Source organism: Typopeltis vanoorti, chromosome 10, assembly GCF_054136105.1.
Source record: "Typopeltis vanoorti isolate ZY-2024b chromosome 10, IOZ_Tvanoo_1.0, whole genome shotgun sequence".
In the NCBI taxonomy this organism is placed as follows: domain Eukaryota; kingdom Metazoa; phylum Arthropoda; class Arachnida; order Uropygi; family Thelyphonidae; genus Typopeltis; species Typopeltis vanoorti.
The window spans coordinates 64,324,415-64,348,378 of record NC_143558.1 but is presented as its reverse complement, the minus strand read 5'-3'; the positions used below and the strand labels follow the sequence as shown (position 1 = coordinate 64,348,378).

At 36.1% G+C, this 23,964-nt stretch overlaps 1 protein-coding gene across 1 annotated transcript in view; it reads left to right on the top strand.

Moving 5' to 3' along the window:
- The window catches only part of Rat1 (5'-3' exoribonuclease 2 Rat1), a 365,027-nt gene that overhangs the window by 133,298 nt on the left and 207,765 nt on the right, over positions 1 to 23,964 (top strand). Inside the window, exons 9-11 of the mRNA XM_090399598.1 lie at positions 7,340 to 7,429; positions 11,322 to 11,371; positions 20,570 to 20,695. Of these exons, the coding sequence (XP_090255724.1) occupies positions 7,340 to 7,429; positions 11,322 to 11,371; positions 20,570 to 20,695 (266 nt within the window). The remainder of the gene's footprint in view (positions 1 to 7,339; positions 7,430 to 11,321; positions 11,372 to 20,569; positions 20,696 to 23,964) is intronic.

Sequence of the window (23,964 nt, the reverse complement as noted above, 5' to 3'; positions counted from 1 at the left end):
TTTTTTTTATGCGTGCAGCACATCATTTTGCACTGGATGATTACCATTTATGTGATTATTTTCTTCTCCACAAGCCACTAAAATTTTAGATATCAGTAGCTGTTTGGATATCATTAACCATAGACTCGGTTTTTAACAAAATCGATAGTCTATGCAGATCATTTCATAGACTATCGAGACTGTTTGCTGAGCTTGTAAATCTTTTCCAATTGAACAAATGAATACAAATCATTTCATCACTTGAATGTTTCTGTTAGTTTGGCTTGAATCCAACTCACTGCCAGCCATCAGTTTTTTTTTTCCATAATCACTATTGATATGCTGTCCCTTATGGAGTGCATCATCAAGTGACCTATTGTCTGATGCAAATTTTTGCATGGTGCTTACATTCACTATATCTTTCATTCTCTGTCATCCATATCGTCCTGGTTTGTTTTGCAGTCTTTGTGTCTAGTTTATACTCATCCTGGGGATATAGCGAAATAAAAATGCTGAAATTAACTGTTTGTATGAGGCATTTTTTTTTCATCGCTTTCATTATTTTATTGAACTGCATTTATGCATTACCTAACTCATCACTTTTACTTTTGCATTACATATATGTTACAATTTTTTTTTGCACAAACTGAATGAACTTTTTGGTCAAAATTATAAGTTGTTTCCTTTTCATTCTTGTGACATAATTCTTGAATAATACTGGTGGGGTGCAAAAGTAGATATCTGGTTGTGAATCTTATTATTTTGCATTGCTTATTTTTGATTTTTTTTAATGATTTTTCCAGATAACTATGGCTGGTAATTTAACCAATGACCAATGAAAGTGGATCATAAAATAATACTGGAAGACAGATTTCTGAAAAGGTTTGACAAAAATGAGGTGAAAATTTTGATACAGCCCAATCAAGTAGGCTAACAATTTACAGAATGTGATAAATTTGATCAAACTGGGTCCATCTGTAATGTGCCAAAGAGAGGTAGCCCTGTCAGTATTACTACCCCTGAAAATGAAATGTTAATTGCTCTTGCATTTACTCAAAGCCCACAAAAAAAAAGGGGGGGGGGGCTCCCTAGTGAGTTAGGCATTCCTCCGTAGATCTTTGGGTCTTCTGATGCAACATTTAGGTATGAAACGTATCAGCCAAGATTAATTCATGGATTATTAGAGGATGATCCTTTGTAATCATCAGCATGTTTTTTTCCATAATAAAAGCTGTATACCTAATTTTCACCCCTGTGTATTGCAGTCCTTAAGTGATTACTTCACATAGTTTATTCCAACTCTTGCTTAGGTAATCTAGACTGGTGTTCTTTCTATACCAAAAAAACAGTGCATTATTTGTTTCTTCTGTTAATAGAATGATATCAGAAGATTTTTAATATTTTAAATACCAGAAAAAGTGTTCTGGTCTAATAGCTTCATCCCAACTGTGCCTTGGAAGTAATCTTTATGCTTTCTTATACTCAGCTAGTATTTATTATCCCCACAGCATGGAAGTATGTATGCCTTTGAAAAACACATGATAATCAAATTGTGCAATTTTGCAATAAAAAGAAAAGAAGAGCTTATTCTCACAATATTTTTTAGCATATGAGTGAAAATGATTATTTGGAAAAGATGTGATAATTATCCAAAAAAGTGTTTTGCAATATCAGTATTGTATTCCAGGCATTTTATTTTCATTCATAGCATATAATTTTATATTATTTCAATTTGTTTTGCAACTAGAAAATTAAATAATATTGCAAATCAGATAGAATTATTGAAGAGCAAATTTTGTTAATTTCATTGCAAAATAGCTGAGTAATTAGTTTATATAATTTCAGTGAATATTCCTGCCTTAAGCACATCTTTCCTAGTTGGGGAAAATGTAAATTGGATCTCTGGGTGGTAGATGACTTGCATCACCTAGTGAAACATTGCTGCCCTGCTTGTTGGAGGCATGAAGTGGCTGTTGCCATGTTTCCTTTCCCCCACTTCCCTGCACTTGCATTATAAGCATGATTTTGATTGGCATGCTCAACACACTGCAATTAATTAACTAGAGTGCTAGCACCTCCTCCTTTCAAGGTACACCACTAAGTAATTTTTTCAGATTGGCAGCTGCTTTACCATGGTAAATGCATTGGGAAGCTTCCCAACCAGCTGGCAAATAATTCTCCTACTATTTACTTTATCAAATTACTATTTACTTTATCAAATTGTGCCTGGAAGGAATCCAGTTATAGTATATTAGTATACACTGTACTGCTTATTATGACTGAGGCCATTCTTAAATTGGAGTGTGAATACTCTGTGCAGTAGTCACATCCATGTCTCATCCCTGTTACATTTGCCTGCTTTGTTTATTTCTGGTCTGCTTTTTAAATCAAACTCCCAGTAGACTACAGAACTGCTTCATATCCACTTCAACGTTCGGAGCCTCACTATTAAACACTAAGCATGTGCACCCACCATGTTGATATATCTAAGGCTGATCTGTTATTACTTACTGAATCACAGTTGGTATCTTCTACAACTACCATTCACCTTAAATAACTCTAACTATGGTTGACTCTTACTATAGCAACCACTATAACTCACTCATTATTACAAACTAAGAAGTCCTGACCAAACCTTTATTGTACCAATACTATGCTAAATAAAATTCACTATAGCAAACTCTCTAGAAGAACAAACTGTTCCTGTGGTGTATATGAGTGTTATATTAGGATATTTACATTCTGCATGATTCCTTTTATAAGAAAGGATAGTGCAGGTGCATTTGTTAGCTCTGATATTACATGAGAGATTATGAACACTCAGATTTCCTCTGTATGATCTGCTTTGGTTCAAGGTTTTCTTGCCTCACTTTGTTGCTTTCCCTTTGGTTGGAAAGACCTGGATTCGATTCCTGTTGGTGACTTGAGGATCCTATATCTGGTCTCTTTTGATGAACGGTGAGTTAGTTGGTCTCATGAGGAGGTAGGGTGTGTTTTTTTTTTCACCTTGAAACTTGGAATTTTCATCCCCAGAACAGGCAAACCAGCCCCCATGAACACACATGGATTACAGTCAGGAATACTTAAGATGGTCCCTCCATCCATAGGTCTGATTTGTCAGCTATGCCAGTTGAGCACGGATAAAAATAGGAAGAATTGAGATGGTGCTGTGCCTCACCGTAAAAGAGGTTTGTGACTGTTGTATCATCATACGAAATAAAAAATAAAACCACTTAATTCTGATGACCATACTGGCATGGTTAATTTCATACAATGTAATTACGTAAACAGTGAGATCATCTTTTTTGGGGGACTTCGGCGTAGATAATTAAACTGCCTTCTCCAACTTCACATATGAAGCTTGAAGAGAAGCTGAATTATTGCTGTCAGTAATGATCTAATATGAATTATTTAGCTACTTACCAGAATACTGGATGATTTTCATCATTCTTTCCAGCATACCTTTTCTTGACCAGCTCTCCCTCCAAATGCACTATTGATGTTAACTTTTCTCTTGACATTTCCGACCTTGTTCACATTTCTTTTTCTACTGATTAACCTTTGCAGCCTCATGTTCTCCAAATAACTGAAATAATCCTTGCTGGAATGAGAGTCTTCTGGTTTATTCTGACACAAACACATCACATTCTCTTCAGCTTAAAGTTGTCCTCTTATTTGAAATGCTATTTCATGCTTGCACAACTAACACTTTATATTCCCCCCCCCCCCACACACACACACATTTGTGTTGATGCACCAGAAAGCCCCTCTGAGAATGCTTGAAGAAGTGGAGTCAGCTTGATTGATAAATGAGTCTTGCCTTTACAAATTTCTCCAGTTTCTCATAGTTGCTCTGTTTTTGCATTATATCTTCTTTACTACTATTTCTGCTCTATCATCCATGCATATCTTAGCTCCAAACTTGTCACATGAGCTTTTCATCTTCTGTTCTTTGGAATAGTCTTCTTCATGCTGTTTTCCTCAATAAATATAACCTCTATCTCTTTGAAAAACTTATCTAGAAGAATAATGTGTTCCTGTGTTTGACTATCATCAAATCTAATGCAAATCATGTGAAGATGTGAGTGTTATATTAGGATATTTACATTCTGCATGATTCCTTTTATAAGAATTTCTCAAATTTGCCCATACATGTGCATGCACAACTTTCTGGTTTAGGTCTTGTTGCTTCTCATATGTGATAAAATCTTTCAGAGTGGTTTGCTTAATTTTATCCCTGCATGTGGACTTGATTTAAACCAAAATCGAATCACATTTTGGCGATGATCCTAAATGCCAAATTTTATAAATGAGTTCCTCTCAGAGTAGAGATGTTTGCTTTGGAAAGTTTTTTTTTTTTTTTCCTGCAAATTGTCTGATATGAATAAATAATTGATATGTTCTGGAAAATTTTTAAATACCCCACATACCAAACTTCATTAAAATCCAGCCAGCCAAAGTGAGTTATGTAGGTGCTGATTGACAAAATTAATCTAGCAGGTGCATATGTATTTTGAAAAATGTCTTTCAAAAGAGCTTTTTGTTGATAGGGTTTATTGCTATAAGGAGAGCAAAGATCATACAGCAGTACATAAGACCTAGTGAAGGGTTTTTCTATCCTCGGCTTCTCATAGTTTTCCCTGTTATTAAATATTCATCACCTCTATACTGAATGAACCTGATCAGGCAAGCAATTTGGAAACTAGCCAAGTAAACTGTGTTTAGTATTGACTTAAGCAACAGACATGATACAACACAATCGAACATTATGTTAGCTTGGGTCACACAGTTAAATGAGTCCTCACTGTTTGTTGTCAAAAACCAGGATGAACGTGAAAATTTGCATAGTAGAATAATATTAATGGAATTGAAGATATGCACCTTCAGCATATTAATGGAAAAGCGGTAACAGAGGAATTATGGAAATTAATGATGGCATAGTTGGTGCTCTGTGATAAAGAAGATGCAGATAAGATTCTTTTAAATACTAGCTATTCCATGTATAAGTATATACATGGAATAGTGATCAAAGAAAGGAAGCAACAGCTATATTAATCAACACTAAACACAAAGAACTAATGTCACTATCATCAAATCTAATGCAAATCATATAATTTCACACTTGAACAAATAGTGTTGAGAAGTGAGCGAATCCCAAGATCCCATATTTTAGCACCTTAAAGGCTTTATTCCTGTATTAATACTTTCTCATTTTCTCCTGCTACGTAAGTTATATATTTGCATTCATTGGAGGGAATGAACCTCTTGCTATACTGCAGAATAAAACTACAAAGCCTTTCTCTTTAAACTCTTCTCCCTTATATAAAATAATGAAAAAAAAAAAACTTTTTTATAAAATAAGTAGCTTATTTTTGTAGTACAGTGAGTATTATGAGAAAGTTGTAAAGAATTGAAAGAATTTTAATCTTACTATCATAATATTGTAGCTTTCATTAAACAAAAGATTGTCACTCTGGTAGAGTTCCTTTAGTTTTTGTCATGCAATCAAGTTTGACTTTTCAAAGCTTCATATTGTCTAAAAATGTTGACTCTTTATGAAAATATATGCTTATTTATTTATTATAACAATCTGATAATTGTAGCTGAGATTTACATTTAGATAGACAGTTATGTGAATTCTAGTGTCTTCTGCTCAGTCTTCTCTTAATGTTAAGATCTCTTTGTTCCCCATTTTACTAAGTGTGTAGCAGATGATCTGCAGAATTTAGTACGTAATTGGATAAAACTGGATGTCATGTAATATCTCTAATCCACTCCTCTTTACACTGTTTTATGAATTTTTCTTTTTTGTCTGTAACGCCAGACATTACACCTGGGTACTTCAGGTGGCTGTGCTTTGATTTTACTGGATGAGGCAAGGATCGTACCTTAGTTCGGATTGTTAATGTGGTTTGGATTTTTTTTTTTACAATTTTCATTAATTTAGTTGTAATGGAGTTGATGTATGTGAGAGAAACATAACCTTCACTATCAGTTTCATTGCATGCTTGTAGACAGAAAAGTGTGGTTACAGTTTTTTTATCATAATCATTCTGAAATGTGGCTGAAAGAAATCTCAATTCTTTCATTATTTCTTCATCATTAGTGAGTGCGGCTCAAGCTCCTTGATATGATCCCTAGTTTTTGGGTTCAGTAATGATGAGACAGTATTTAAATATCTGTTAGTGCAGGTTGATTTTCTGTGTATTGTAATCTTGTCTCTCTCTCTCTCTCTCTCTGAGCTAGAAAGTTCAACATTGAGAAAAGGAATTAGAATTTACAAGAAAATTGTTGAAAGTATAGACTTGCATATGTCTAATCTTTCCAAACACTTAGCCAAACTGTTCAAGAGTTTGTTAATGAAAACATCATTGACAATATGCCCATGATGTTTTCTTAATTTGAAGCCATGGACAGCAATTACATTTGATTTTCCAGACCCCCTTAACACCCAGCATTCAAACATAAGATTTATTTGTGAACTAGTTTAATTGTGTACTTTCTTTCTTGGATTTAAAACTAATTAAAGAGCCTGGAAAATTAAATATCTTCATCTTCAAAAAGCCAACCCATACTAACCCAACTCATCATTACATTGTGAGAATGCCTCAAAAATTAAGCATTCAACATTAGGAGTGAGGACTTGCTTTTATAAATGATATAAATTTTATTTTATTAAAATAGTGTTTATGCCTTTCATCAAACTACAATTGCTACCTTGATACAATCTTCTGAAATATCCAGGAGTTTATTGCCTGTAGTGTAACTACAACCCTATATTATGGACAGACAGAAAAATCCATTCAGGAGTACATTAAAAAAAAAAAAAGCATGCTAGTGACAACAAAGTATAGAGAAATAATGCCATGACAGAGGGACGTTGAATTCTCTGGAATGATTCTGAAAAAAAATGATTCAGATTATCCAAAGATTAGTCTAAGTGTACACCTGAATATAAATTCTTGCATCCATATGGCTAAGTTTCCTAGCTATGATCAGCTAGATATGCAAATGAAAGCTCACAATTTGAATTAGCAAAATCCTACAGAATACCGTATTTGTTATTTCAATACTAATCTTCCTATGTTCGTAAGTTTGCTCCTTTATATTTTTCACACTTGAAGAAGACCTCCATAACTAGAACAAAACTGGTCATATATTTAATAAATTATTCATGGTTTGCCTTTCGTAGTCATACGAACATTTATATTCACATATTGTGTGTGTAATTAGGGCAAAACTGGTCATATTTTTAATAAATTATTCAGTGTTTACTTTTTATAGTTGTGTGAACATTTATATTCATATCTTGTGTGTATACATACAAAATTTCAGAATTGTGAGCTCTTTTCTTATGTAGGTTTGGCAACTCATGAACCTAACTTTACCATAATTCGGGAAGAATTTAAACCTAATCAACCAAAACCATGCGATATTTGTGGTCAAATAGGTGAGTTATATTTTCAATAATATTAACAAATGTTTTAATAATTACATGTTAACTTTATTCAAATTCAGTTTCATTAAAAATAATAAAAATTTACAATATTGTCCGAACATCCTCTGTCTTTAGACATTCTTGAAAAAGTTTTTGAAGAATTTTTTACGATGCCATAAAAAATTCATTACATCTGAAATCTTTAATTAAATGCAGGCCGCCAGTAGATGCTGTAAATACTTGCTGGATACTAAATATGTGGATATCACCATTTAAGTTGCTAAACATGTCTCTGTACATTCTAATATTTGAAAGGTTTTATAATCATTATTTTAATTTTTTTTCTTAGTTTCATAAAGGCACTTATACTTCCGAATTCAAACATTGTATTATAATGCAGTAAAGGTTTTAATATGATGGGTTTTATTAGTAGCCTAGGTTCAAACTAGCCTGACACTAGAACAGAAATTACACTCTTACTATTAAATTATATAAAAATCCACAATGATAAAAATTGACTATAAAGCCACTTCATACATATTGAGCTCACCACAGTTAGTCTGCTGTGAATACTCCAAGTGACCGAAGCTGATTCAAAAATCTCCAGCACCATAATTTTCATATTTTTTTATTTAGAGTTTGAATGCCTTCATTCATATGGTTATGACCAGATAAGAAAGAAATTAATTTATCAGTTTTTAGTGGCACTTGTAGCATAAAAAAAAATTATTAGTTACATGTATTCACAAGAACAAATATTTTTTATTAATGCAAATATTTCAACCAGAAAGTAATGGGCCATCATCTGTGCATCAGCATAATCACAAGGTGAAGTTAGAACAAAGAACATTACCGTATTTACAAAGCTGAGCTGTGTGCCACAATGCCACCATATGGTTTGTTACAAAATAAGAATTTCAATTAAAGCTAAAACTAATATTAAAGTGATTTGAAATACAAAAATTAAGAAAATCTAGTTAACTATCTGAATGATATCACATTATAAATGGAGATGAGCACGGTATTGCCTCCTATTACTATTGCCTCCAGTAGAGGCACTCACACTGAACGTGAGTGCCTCTACTTGTACTTTTGGGGGGAGGGATGTTTATCTTTTGTTGATGGTAACCAGGAGGGGATTTTATAAATAGGGAAGAACGTAGAGACTAAACTATATCTACTCAGGATTGCAATCATCTCTGAGATGCCTTCGTTCTTGGGGGTTAGGCTTATAAGTGTTCAGGATGTGTTAACTTTTTTGAGGTGGAGGTGTTCTGTAGTATGATGCATTGGGTAGTGCTCATTTCTTGTTGGAGAATTTGAGAATTGGAATAGATAACATATGCACTATTCAACATAGATTTGAAGACTTATTATTTATTTATTTATTTATTTATTTATTTATTTATTTTTTGAGATGGATGATAAGCTGAATCTTGTTGTATGTAGTGACCTGGGAAACTTATAGCAAGAGATGGTGTAAGTATTCAAGATGGGATATGGAAAAGGAGAATGCCCAGGAAAGCTAATTTTCTATCCTCTAACTTTTCTATGAATGAAGTCAATTCATTGGTGTAGGCTATTGATTTTGGTTAAGAAAGTCAGTAGAGGTGCTTCTGAGTCTGGCTAGATGGTAAACACATCATCCAGTTAACTAGCCAGAAGGAAGGTTGAGGTTGTATTGAAGAGAATAGAGAGTCTTCAAGATACTCTAAGTAGAAATTGGAAAGTGCCAGTGACAAAGGACTTTCCATAGCATTTCCTTCGATCCCTTTGTAGAATTGATTTCTGCAGATGAAATAGCCTGAGTGTGTGACAAAGTCAAACAGTTCTACTATGGCTGGAGAGAATTCCTCTGGTGAAAGTGGGATAGTGTCATCTAGAGGTATACTGCTAAGGACTGAATGTCAAAAACTGACCGTCATGTCTGTAGACTGAATGCTTAGGTTTCTTATTTTTGTCAGAAATTCTGATGAATTTTTAGAGGCTCCCGTGTGGCTTCTATGGAGATTAAAAGACAAGCTAGGAATTTAGCTAGGCAATAGGTGGGGGCCAGCTATGCAATTAGCAATGGGTCTCAGTGGGTTTCTCCCAGAATAACATTTTTTTTATAGTGTCTGTCTTCATCCCAGCTGATCGCTTTGTTGAGTAAGGAATTAAGTTTGTTGATTTTGGCTATTGATAGGGTTCTTAGTAATCCTGTGGTAAGTGGTCTGAATTTGTAATAGAAGAGAAACTTTTCTTTTATACTCAGTAGTATTCATAATTACTACAATTTTGTCTGCTTTGGTTATAGTGAACTGTTACATCTCAACGATTTAAGGGCATTGCTTTCAGCTGGAGATAGTCTCCTCAGTTCTGTGTAGTACTGAGGAGACTTCTAGTCAGAGTTTATTAGCATGTTTATTAATATCATTGCAATTGTATAAACAGCTCAAAGGAACTGCTATAGGAAGCCCCTTGTCACCTTCACTTGCCAACTTTAACTTTTTACAGTATCTTGAACATTCCTTATTTTCTTCAATACAACCTGAACCTTCCTTTTGAATACACTACGTGGATGACATGTCTAGCCAGACTCAGAAGTTGAATCAACAGCCTACACCCACACACACACATATCAAGCTCACCATTGATAAAGAAAAGGATGGAAAATTAACCTTCCTGGACATCCTCCTTTCCCATATCCTCCATATGGTTCGATACTCACCTTTTACACTGGTATGCCTGTTTGGGTTTGAGCAATTATATATATAGTGTTGAAGCACTTCTACATTGCCCATACTTAAATTGGAATGACTGCCAATCCATTGCCATGATTTGGGAGAGGCTCATCCTCATAAATGGCAAGTAAGAGCTTGCTGCCCCCCCCCCCCCCCCCCGTTTTTTTTTTTTTTTTTTTTTTTTTTTTTTTTTTTTTTTTTTTTTTTTTGTAATTTACTGTGCAATTCAGTTGTTTATCTGAATTGTGTTAATTTTTGTATTTCTAATCATTTTAATTTTTTTAGCTTTAATTGTAATCTTTTTTATTTTGAACCACCTGTATGGTGTCACATATGGTGTCTCTGCCCTATAAATAGGATTAACATTCTTTGTTCTAGCTTTTCTGTGTGATTATACTGATGCACTGATGATAGCCTATTAATTTTTGGCTTAAATATTTGCAAGAATGAAAATTATCATTTGTTCTTGTGAATATGTGCATCTGATCTGATAATCTAGAATTTATCAGTCGCTTTATTTCAGTAGAATTTGTAATGTGAAAATGATGGTTTGAATTTGACAAATGCCCGTAGACTAAATAAACTTAGTTTATTTTAACTGTGGTTATTAATAACATTAAAAAACGAACAGCTAAACTATACTGTAAACTGCCCAACATAATTGTTGTTTAATCTTTAAATGCTGAATTTCATTCCACATTATCCTGTTGGATGATGCTCATCTTCTCCTTAGAACAGTTTTGAATATGAATGCCTTTTCATTGAAAGTTGTGAGCGAAGGCCTTTTCATCGGCATAACTTGAATTGGAACAAATCTCTCTCTCTCGCTCCCTCTTCCCCCAAAAGTTTGCGCTATTCTCAAATATTAAAACTATTAAAATATTAAAAATATTAAAACTATTTTTGTAAACATCAAAAATAGTTTTAATGTTATTTATTAATACTAATTTGTGTCATGCAGTACCTTGTATTCTTGTTCAATGATTTGTCTGTACTGATGTACTGCTATTTTCAGTACAAAATATTTGTACTTACGTCAATGTGTAATGCTGTTTTATACTTGTTGTTTACTTCTTTTTTTTTTTTTTTTTTTGCTTTTAGGTTTATACATTTTTTTTGACTGCTTAGTTTTGCATTGTTTTCCATATAGTTATATTATTAAATTCTTTGTTATTTACAAGGCCATGAAATGAAAGAATGTGCTGGCTTAGCTAGAGAGAAACAGGGAGAGGTAAGCAAATAGCTTTGTATGGTTTCATTTTATTAATAATGATTGATTTTTAGGTTTTGCATTGTAAAAACCACTGTGCACATGTTTCTCACTTGCAAATTCTATGCACAAAATATTTCGATATTTTATGCATAGAATTTGGCTAGTAGCAAAACTGGTATCGGTTAAGAGTCAGTTGAATAAATTTATACGGAATAAGAGAGAACCAAGACATTACATTAGGGAGAACTTATCATAATCTTTGGACACTTTCCTCCAAATTAGTTTTTTATATCAAAATCCAGTATTGTTAAATCTTATATTTTGGTCTTCTTCTTCTGGGATTCTTTCCTGGCATCAGACACCTTCTTGCTGACCTTTCCTTTCTCATTCTGTTTAAGTGATCATCATCATTAAATTCCTGACATGTACCCTCAAGGGGTGTACAGGATATGATAATACTACATGAAAAATTTAAATCCTTACTAACTTTCTATCTACAATTTTCTTCCAAATCAGTCTATTACTTGTCAAGACTCCAACATTATCAGATCTTATATTTCTATCATCTAAGCCACTGTACCGTTGTGTCTCCATAAATTCCTCACTATGGATGCTGACCACTGTGTAACTTTAAAAGAAAGAATCTATCCCTCTTGTCAAACTCATAGGTAACATTATTATAGAATGTGATCGAGTTCTTCAAACATGACTTTTCTATAATAGACCTATGCTCTTCATTGCAAAGTAGAGATTCTTTGTCAACCCATTTCTGAATGTGATTCCTAACCAACTTTTACAAAATCTTCACCACCACTTCAAAGATACTGATTGGTAATCAGTTGAATACATCAGTCATTTCACTACACTTGTGCAATGAGATTAACATACATCTTTTTCACTCCTGCAGAATCTTCCCTGTTATGAGACTGAAATTATATAGTCTAGTCAAAGGACCAACCTGTTCAGCTGAACACTTTTAGCATCTCTGCTGATATCCCATCAGTCCTTATTGCCAAATTCTTATTCAGCTTATGCAACAGCTCTAGTAACTCCTCATGCACCTAAGTTTATTCATCCATTGAAGTGGTAGCAGTGAATTCAATATTGCATACACCAGGTTCATAGGTTTCAGCAAAATCCTCTACAGAGTCCATCAAAAAAAATGTATACACACTTTAACAGATGTCATCTATGGACTTTTTTTTTGAAGTTGGATCGAATTATGGTAGCAATGTGTAGTATGAGGTTCTCTCAAAAGATGTCGTTACTCACATGAATACCAGCATTAACATGAATACCAGTGACCGGTAGGACAGTCAAACAAAAGGCACAATTGTCGTTTGAGGAACACAAGACCATTTTAAAGTGGTATTTCAAATTTGAGAATGTTGTTGAAGTCCAACGACAATGGAGGCATGAGTTTGCAGGACAGCCTCCAACATGCCCGACAATTGCATGTATTCGTGATAAGGTTGAGACCCATGTTACCATGCGTGATGTGCAGAAGGTAAGATCCAGGAGGACTCGCACAGCAACAAGTCCTGCTTCCTCGGCTACAGTGTTGAAACAGTTTACACGCTGTCACAGAAGTCTACCACACAATGTGCATGTCAGACAGGAGTTAGCAGTGCACTTAAAGCAGCTAAATGGAAAGTTTACATCCCAAGATTATTACATGCAATGAATGAAAATGATCCTGATCGAAGAATGCAGTATTGTGAGTTGTTTCAACACATGGTAGATAAGGATGAAGAGTTTGTGAGGAAGATGGTTTGGACTGATGAAGCACAATTTAAGCTTAATGGAACAGTGAATTGGCATAATTGGGTTTACTGGGCTCCAGAAAATCCAGGCGTCCATGTGGACAAGGCAGTCAATTTACCGGGTGTGGATTGTCATCTAAGGGTTTAATAGGACCATTCTTCTTTGAAGGTACTGTTACTGGTCAAGTGTACCTAGACATGCTATGCACATCCATTTTACCTGCCATTCATGCACTTTATAGGAATGATCAATTTCTCTTCCAACAAAATGCACACCACCACACTACTACCGAGACCCTCACATTCTCCTGATTTTAACACCCTTGGACTTCTACCTATGGAGGACTCTAAAGGATGTAGTTCATTGGCACACCCAGGGAGGGGGCCAAGGGATCCTGGCCCCCTCCAAAAGAAAAAGGGAAAAACACTAGAAAAATTTCTAAAAATCTTTCCATAATTAAAATTCATTTTTTTTTTAAATTTATGTTGTGTTGTGTCTTCTATTTCTATGCTACTTATGAATTAGCAGTCACATAAGGTAGGAATACCCTATAGCGTTCTGGAATCCTGGCCGCTGTGAATGAAGTAGTAGTGCTCAGGCACTACTTCGTTTGCCCGAGCTGGGCCAGAGGAGATCACGGATATCATGTATTGGCGATCACCGCAGATGCTCAGTCCCCCCCCCACAAGATTAAATCCTGAGTGCACCACTGATTTAGTGTATCATAAAAAACCAGCTACACTGGTGACCCTTCAAAAAGAAATTGAAATGGCATGCATAGCAATCCTGCTGGACGCTTTGGCCAATGTCACCCCAAGCAGTAGTTTGCCATAATAATAAGTCTGGATGCTAATGGTAACCACTTTGATCACCTCGTGTAATTGTAGAAGTCAGAGGTAACTTGTATTCATCCCTTGATGTCTTTTTATACAGGTTTTTCTTTTGCTGAAGTGTGTATACATTTTTTTTGACGGACTCTGTATTTCATAGTTTTTTTTTTTTTTTTTTAATACAGTGTTTCCATTAATTTATATGTATAATAAATTTTCTGACCACAGGTCATCCTATAACTGTACGATATATATATTTCATTAGTTGATCATGGAAATAACTCTGACAAATATAATGCAATTTGCACCAAAGTTGGATTTCTTTTTATGACATTAAAGAAATGGCCTGAGTATCTGTTATTTATTTCATATCCAAACACAAGCAGTACAGTAGGAAGTAATTGGTACAACATTATTTATAACAAATTAGGATACATTACAAATGAGAACAACTAAAATTTAGTAGGTAAATTATACAGGGAATAATAAGTAAAATATGAAGGAAAAAGAAACTATACATATTTTATACACAATAAATATGGTGAGCTGTTCCTCCAGAATCTTGACTGCATAATCAACTGCTCTTTCTGTGCAGGATATAAGATTCTCTTTTGTGCAAGGTGATTGAAGAAGGGGGCAAGAAAGGTGTTCCATTGACTAGGTTGTTCCACACTCATAGTTATCTAGTAAGGTAGCCCCATTTGATGAGGTTTTGTTTGCAGCATCCTGTTGTTCGTAGTCAGTTGAGGCATTTCCAAGTATTGGCAGCACAGGGAAGATGTTCTGCTGTTGGAATATCAGTATTATTCTCAGGTGCAAACTATTGTTGAAGTCTTGTCTCTGGAAGGAAGATGTTTTTAGGTGGTTCAACGGTTGCTAGGAAGCTATGTCGGGATCTTAGTCTTTGGGGCACTGTAGTTTGGCCAAATAGTGAGTGATGCTCATCATTCATTTGTCTGCTTCTTTCATCAGCTGAGAATGCAGATCTTCGAATTGAAGGTGGTGCAGTACCAGTCAACGTATACAGGTCTCTTAGTGGTGTTAGTTTCAACCATCCTGTAATGAAGTGGCACCTTTCATTACATGCTGGGTCAAGTTTTTCAGCATGGCAGGATCTGGCCCGAACAGGGCAGGCACATTCAGCAGAAGAATAGCAAAGGGCCAAGGCAGAAGATCTCGGTGTGCTAGGGTCTGCACTACATTTGGAGGAAGTAAGCTTTCTTGGTATATTGTTTCTTGCATTAACTTTTATGTTTGTTTTTTATATGCGTGTTTTATATGAAAGGATGCAATCGAGAGTCACACTGAGGTAGATTGGGTTCCAGGAATGTTCTATATTAGAGCCTTACCAAGAAATCTGTATCTTCCTGTTGGTTCCCAGTCTGGGTTTTCAAGGGGTTTGGTTTTAATTGTTTACTGCTATAATATGTGGTTAGACTATTTAAGGCAAGTGATAGAGTAGTTTTAATGGACTTGAAAATTTTTGATTGAGTAGCTATGGCAAGGTCATCAGCATAGATAAAATTTCTAAGATGGGAGCTCATTGACATTCGCTCACATTCGCTTTTTAATTTATTTAATATGTTTTCACATATTAAATAAATTAAAAAGTGTTATTACAGATTCAGCTTACTTCTCATTGGCTCTGGATGAATCAACTGACATAACAGATACAGCTCAACATTTAATTTTCATTCGAACTGTTTCCAAAGACTTTGTTATTAATGAAGAGCTACTAGTATTAGAGTCATTGCATAACACAGCCAAAGGTCAAGACATTTATGATGCAGTTAAGAAGGTTGTAAATGGTACTGGTGAACAATCTCAAGCTATTGTAACAGATGGTGCCAAATCAATGTGTGGTACTCAAACAGGCTTAGTTCGCTTACTAAGGAAAGCTGGATTCAATTGCCCTGTATTGCACTGCATTATACATCAGGAGGCTCTGTGTGGTAAAATTCTGGAGATAGAGGATGTTATGAAAACTGTAGTGAAGTGTGTGAATCTAATTAAGGGCGTCTTGACACACCTCAAATTTCTTTCTTTTCTAACAGAAATGGAGGCAGAATATGATGTTTTAGTGTTGTTGTACACAGAAGTACATTTGGCTAAGCAAAGGGAGCTATTTGAAATGGTTTTTTGCTTTGAGAAAGGAAATAAAAGTTTTTAGAGGGACATGCGAAGACAAACAAAGAACTAATCATAAAACTATGTGATCCTCAGCATACTCGCCTTTCTAACAGACATCACACACACCACACGAATGAACTCAACGTGAAGTTACAGGGACTCAATTCAGTAAGCGATTTTCTGACTTCAGTGACATGCGGCCACAGCTGACATTATTTAACAACTCAATGAAATGCGACAGTCCGCACGGTTGGCCTAGTGGCTATGCGCTTCGCAACCATATGCCTGGGGAAGGAGTGTCCTAGGTTTGATTCCCGTCGGTGATGTGAGGAGCTGAAGGATCTTCCTCAGCCATAGCCAAGTTAGCCAGTCTTGGGCGTGGACAGCAGGGTTTTTTCCCCAGTTTATTCTGGGGTTTTTCATCCCGCAAAGCAGGCAAACTGGCCTTGAGAACTCAACACTACAGGCCATAGGATACACCAGGGCATAAGGCTGACCACCTTATCCTGTAAAACGAGTGAGGTCCGATGATCAATGGACCCTCGACACCGCAAGGTAAAAGAGGGTATAAGGAAGATGAGATGAGATGAAATGCGACATTTAGAAACTGGTACCAAGGGGAAAATATCCTACATTGAGTGATTTCAGCTTGTGAATTGCATCAGTGTTTGGAAGCACATACACAATGTGAATGCAATTTCTCAACTATGAGGGCAGTTAAATCGTCACAAAGAAGTCAGCTAACTGATGACTACTTTCAGGTAGTCATCAGTTAGTCAGCACCAGTTACGAATATCATCATCATCGTTGAAAATCGACTTTGAAGAACTTGTTGCAACACATGAACACCCACAGTGTTCTCATTAAGTTGTGATACATGTAAAAAAACCAGGAATATGTAATTAAATTTAATTTAACAACTTATATTTAAATCAGTCAAGTATTTTATATTGTTCTTCCAGTAGTAAAATGATTTAACAAATATAGTAATTCAATACATATAACTATTGCCTTGAAAAAATGCAGAGTTTATTTTTATTTAAGTTCTGTTTAAAAGTGTGCGGCCTGTGATGCTACCACTCATCATATATTGGCCCTCATATAGAATGAAGTTGGCCACGCCTGATCTAGATGATTTAACGTGGGGAAGCTTCAAGAAGTCCACAGAATATACTGATATGTCATAGAGTTTGGAATCTTATATAGCATTGTATCTAGGCTCTGGGCAGCATTTCAAACCAATGGAATGTGTTTCAGATGTTTGCTGAGGTTGTCCTCGCTCTACCGTCGAAGCATGAAGACAGATCTTTGGTTATTACTGCAAAACGTAATCAATGCACTGCAGCAGGTCAGCTCCATTCAAGCAGGGGACGTGGATATCTCGATAAACTGTAGCAAGATGTCTGCGACAAGTAGACCTATATGTCCAGAGGCCTGTAGTCTAAATATGAAGACAGATCTAAAAGTCTAAAATCTAAAAATCTAAAAGCATGAAGACAGATCTTTGGTTATTACTGCAAAATGTAATCAATGCACTGCAGCAGGTCAGCTCCATTCAAGCAGGGGACGCGGATATCTCGATAAACTGTAGCAAGATGTCTGCGACAAGTAGACCTATACCAGAGGCCTGTAGTCTAAATACCTTTTATCCACAGCTCATCATAGAGCACATTTTCAGTGGTGTTGTATCCATAAAAATTGGAAAAGACACCAATGGTCTAATGTACACTTTACAGATGAAAGTCATTATAGTCTCTCCTCTAATTCTAAATGACTTGATCTGGCATGAAAGTAGTACTACTTACTATCACAAAAATGTTCTTAAAAGGGATAGATATAGCAGTGCTGGGGTCATGGTGTGAGGAGGCATTATGCTTAATGGATGCACCAAGCTATATTCATTCATTGTGCAGGAAAAAAGAACTGACTGGTGAATGATATTGCAGTGAAGCTCTTCGACATCATGTTCAGTTGTTTTGTGGTGCTATAGGCAAATTGGTTTTTATGATGTGCCACACCACATCATACATGAGCAGTGGAGATACTTCTGGAGACCGAGGATATTGATCAAATCAAGTGGCTAGCATGCTCCTCAGATCTCAACCCCCATAGAACACATTTGGGATGCAATAGGGAGACACGTTGCTTCTCCAAATTCCTGTCTAGAAAACAAGGCCTTATCCTTTCTCTGAAGGAGGAGTGGGGCCAGTTTGCCTCAAGAACTCCTTGAATCACTTGGTGCTAAGTATGGCATGATGTTGAGAGAGCTGCATCGCAGTTTGGGATGGAATATACGCTTACTGGAATGTTACCCCATATAATTTTCAATTTATTTTATTTTATTCGTGTGGGGTTCCCTACATCCTTCGACCATCCCCTAGGACTGGTTGAGCCCTTCTAATAGGATTAAGTGCTATATCCTATGACTGTAGCCTGTGTGTTCATGGAGGCTGGTTTGCCTGATTGCGGGATGAAAAAATCCCAGATAAACTAGGAAAAACCCTGCTGTCCACGCCCAAGACCGGCTAACTTGGCTATGGCTGAGAAAGATGATCCTTGAGCTCCTCACATCGTCGATGGGAATCGAACTTAAGACACTCCTTCCCCAGGTATATGGCTGCGAAGCGCATAGCCAATAGTTTTCAGTAAGCGCTGTGTATTAATAACTTAACTATTAAAAAAACACTGACCAGGCATGCAGTCAGGAATACATACTTGAAGTAGAAAAAGCCATCAAAGGCTTCAAATGTGGAAAGGCAGCAGGAGTAGATGATATTCGACCAGAAATGCTGAAGTATGGTGGTATAAGTTACAGTGGCTGCACTGCATAGTTCAGAAAGCCTGGACAGAGGGACGAATTCCCAATGATTGGAGTTAGAGCTCTCATAGTACCAATATATAAAAAGAGAAATAAAACTGAATGTGAGAATTACAGAGGTATTTCCCTGCTGAGTGTTCCTGGCAAGATCTATGCAAGTATACTTGAGAAACGGTTGAGAAGAATTGTGGTGAAGAACAAGCTGGATTCAGGCCAAATAGTGGCTGTCAGGATCAGATCTTCACTTTACGATAAATAGTCGAGAAAGCATGGGAATATAACAAAGATCTCTATTTGAGTTTAGTAGATCTGGAAAAGACATATGATAAGGTGCCAAGAGAGAAGCTATTCAATACGCTACAGTTATATGGTGGCAATGAGGCATTATATCAAGCAATATTTAGTCTTTATTTGAGTTGCAAGTCAGCAGTTAGAATTGAAGGAAATAGGAAGATGGTTTAATGTTAAATCTGGTGTGAGACAAGGATGTACATTATCCCCTCTGTTATTCATTATCTATATGGATCACATTATGAAGGAAAGTGGTATTAAACATGATATCAAAATTGGAGATGTTAATGTCAGCTCTTTGCTTTATGTGGATGATGTCATACTTCTAAATAAATCCGCTACAAGTCTGCAAGATTCTCTGACTAAATTGAATAGCTGTTGTAATAGATATGGTATGAAGGTCAGCAATAAAAAGACAAAGACAATGAAAATAGGCAGAATCATTGAAAATGTCAACTGTGTTGTGAATGGAGAACCTGTGGAACAAGTAAAACATTTCAGCTATTTAGGCACGATTTTTACTGAAGATGGTAAATTAAATATAGAAATAGACAACAGAATCAGCAAAGCTGGTGTGGTGGGAAGTCAATTGAATAAATTCATATGGAATAAGAGAGAAATTAGTCGGAACACTAAATTAGCTGTATACAAGACAGTGTTCAAACCACTTTTAACTTATGGATCTGAGAGCTGGGTCAGAAGTAAACACTTGACCAAAGACTAGAGACCACAGATATGAGAGTCCTGAGAAAGATTATAGGCGTGAACAGATGGCATCAATGGCAGTATCATATTAAAAACGAGGATATTAGGAAAGAATTTGACATTGTCAGCATCCAGGAATGTGTTAGCAGAGCTAATCTCAGGTGGTATGGTCACTTAAACAGAATGGGTTAGAAAAGATTAGCAAAACGACTGAGAGGAAGACCCAGATTTAGGTGGATTGATACGGTACAAAGTGCCTTAGACGATAGAAATATAAGATCTGATAATGTTGGAGTCTTGACAAGTAACAGACTGATTTGGAGGAAAATTGTAGATAGGTAATTAATAATGATGTAATTTTTTTATGTAGTACTATCATATCCTGTACACCCATTGAGGGTACATGGCAGGAATTTGATGATGACGATGAACTATTAAATTGCAATATGTTGCCAAAAATGTATTACAATTTAATTTATATGAAATTTATAACACATTTTTTGTGCAATATAAAATATTCGCATGCTGGCAATAAATTTATATCTACATTTGACTGTAGTCAAATTTTTTTCATATTAGGTTTTGGGCACCAGTGAATAATAATGCTCATAAAGAAATATTGAGCCTTTTAAGCATTTAATACAAATGTTTATGAAATTAAATATTTTTGGATTATAGCATGATGAAATGGAAAAAGCCATTGACACAGAAACAGAATTTATTTTCATACGACTTAATGTATTGCGTGAATATCTTGAGAGAGAACTGAATATGCCAAATCTGCCATTTCCATATGAATTAGAGGTGAGTTTTCATTATTCCTTTATTTTATGTTTTATATATATGTATGTGTGTGTGTGTGTGCTTTTTTTTGTGTTTGTGTGTGGAGGAATGACTTGTTTGGCAACTTCATTCTGTTTATTTTGAATTAATATTTAAAGATCAATTCTCTCTCTCTCTCTCTCTCTCTCTCTATATATATATATATATATATATATATATATAGAGAGAGAGAGAGAGAGATAGATTGATTGATTTTTTTTATTTAACTTGTTAAAATATACATTAGATCAGGGATTCTCAACCTATGGTACGTGAGCCACTGCCTTACTGGTGCATCTAATATCTTGAATTAAATATAGTGGTATGCCACTGGAAAAGGTTGAGAACCCCCTGCATTAGATGATAGATAACAAGGACTATTTACATATTATAAGTATATATATTACAGAGAAAGAAAAATTTTCCTTTTGGCTATACAACAGAGAATGCAATAAATGAATTCAACATTACAGTTCAGTTTCAGTCTTAGTTATCATTCAGGTGAAGCGTATTATCGTCGTCAATCCAGAAGAGGGATACCAGTTGGATTCCACACCTCTATGAATTTCACGACAGTTCTTGTTTCTTTGTAGTACTCAAGTTCCAGTGAAAGCTGCTTTTTAGTTTCCGACGGAGGATATAAATGAGGGTTTGTGCAGTTTCAGTGATGGACGGATGATGGTTATTTCTTGTGTGTGTTTTAGGTAGAAGCTATAGATGACAGCCTTAGCGCAGATGAAGAGGAAATTGCATATTCTGTGTGGACTAAATTCCAGTATTCTTGGCTGTGTGCATAGTTACATGTGCTAGAGGTAGTATTCAGGACATAGGACACAGGACAGGTTAGATATGTGTGTGCCAAGGTACCTGAAACGTCACAGAATAGACACAGATCTGTTTCTCTTAGCTGAAATTTGTGGAGCTTAGAAGGAGTTGGCAAAATGTTATGCCATAGTCTCCACTGTATGTCGAAATCTGGTTTGGCACACTTTGATTTATATGGAAGATCCCACTGAAAACTGAGTGGCATATACAGACTTAGAGACGAGAGGGTTATGGATGAATATATGAAGGGCGAGGCTGGAGACACTGACATGAGGAAGTGGTATATTTTCTTGTAGTTGGAGGGAAGAATTGGAAGTGAGGCTTCAGATTGTATACGATGAAATATCGGCCTCGAGCAGTTTTTAGAAGGAATACGGATTTCTGGAGGTGGGGATATCTGGATAGGCTTTTATAATAGCAGCTTGCATCTGTTGATATTGCTTTTCAGTTTTTGGGTTCTTCATTGGTAGGCTTGTGAATGTTTTCCACTTTAGGGTCTGGGTTAGGATGTCCCCTATGACTCTTATTCTTGCCCAGTTCCATGTAGAGAAAAGAAAGGGCTGGCCAGTTGTGAGACTTGTTATGTTTCTGTTCGAAAATAGTGGTTCTGTAAGTACAGCTGACTCTGTTGATCCTGTCAGTGTGTGATGAAGTTCTGTGTTTTTCCACTGCTGTAGAGCATCTCTGTAAAAATGAGGTAGTTTAGGAGGAGATGGTGCAGGACTGGCCATTTGGAGGATTGTGAAAAATGTAAGTCCTCTGGTGGATGATTTCGTGATATAATTGAAGGTGGTTACATAAGTGTGATTGCATTGAAGTGCCTTTAGGAGGAGGATTATCCTTAAGGATCTAATCTTGTTTTCAAGGGAAATCAGGCCTTGACCTCCCTTACTGAGTGGCTTGCAGAGTTGAGGGTATGTTGTCCAGTGAGTTTTGTTCCAGAGGAAACATTTGATTGCCTTTTGAATGTGGTGGAGAAATTCTTCAGGAGGTGTGAGTACTTTGAGGGTATGCCATAACACACACTTGCAACCACCTGGTTAACTATTAGTACTCTTCCTCTAAGTGAAGACATGGAATGAATGCTGTTCCATTTACCTAGCACCTGTTTAAAACTATTGTGCAGCTGTCTCCAGTTCAGTGTTATATATTTTGGTGTTGTCAAGGTGCACATCTAAGTATCTTTGTCCTTCGCTTGACCAGGTACATTCGATTGGAGAATCATTTCTAGCCTTCCATCTGCCTGACCACAAACCAGTGATTTTTGCACAATTTAATTTGGCCCCTGAGGCTTGTGCATATAGTATGTGCTTCCAGTGTTACTGTCGTTTCTTCTTCATTTCGGACTATTACAGTGACGTCATCAGCATATGCTGATAGGGTTTTTTTTGATGTGGCTCTATTATGCTGGTTCGTTTGGAGATGATGGTGTCGTGTACTCTTTTTAAGAAGGGTTCTATGGCCAGTGTGTATAACTGCCAGAGAGAGGACATTCTTGCTTGATCCCTCGAGAGTATGACAAAGTGCGAGTGAGCCTGTTGATGATTTTTAAACAGAAGTGTGCATCTCTGTAAAGCAATTGCACTGTTTCAATGATGAGAGGACCATAGCCAAATGCCTTTAGTACTTTATAAAGGTACTCGTGCTCTATCCTGTCGAAAGCCTTCTCCTGATCAAGGCTGACTAGTGGTAGGTTTTCATGTTGGCTGTTTGCTGTGTGAATGAGATCTCTTATTAAGTCGAGGTTATCATGTATTGATCTTCCTGGGACAGAGTACATTTGATGTTGGCCAATAACTTCAAGCAGCATTGGCTTTATTCAGTTTGCTATAACTTTGCAAATGATTTTGCAGTCGGTATTAATTAAGGAGATTGGATGCCGGTTTTGGATATCCGCGTGGTCTCCCTTCTTTGGTATCAGTTGTGCTACTGAGGTCGTGATGGATTGTGGGAACCTATTGAGGTAGGCTTCTTGCAGTGTTTTGAGGAGAAGTGGTCCGAGTTGATTCCAGAAGACTTGGAAAAACTCTGACGTCAGACCATCAAGGCCAGGGGATCTGTTCTTAGGCAAAGATATGCATGCAGTGTTCAGTTCATCTAGTGTGATTTTGTTTTCTAAGTGGTTCCGATCTGTTGCAGAGATTTTTTTTTGTTTCTTTTAGTATTTCGTGAATGGCATGATGGGATGTTCCTGTAGTGCTGTATGCATTCTTGTAGTATTGTAGGATTTCAGAGGTGATTTACTTGGATCTTCTGTGATGCTGTCATCTTGAAGTCTGATAGCAGAGATGGAGTTTGCTGCCTGGCATTTTTTTTTCCAAAGAGAAAAAAATATTTTGTGCGGGGCATCTGAAAGATTTATTTGTGTATGTCGCGATCTAAGTAGGGCACCTTTTGCTGATAATTCTGCCTGTCTTTGCATGGCT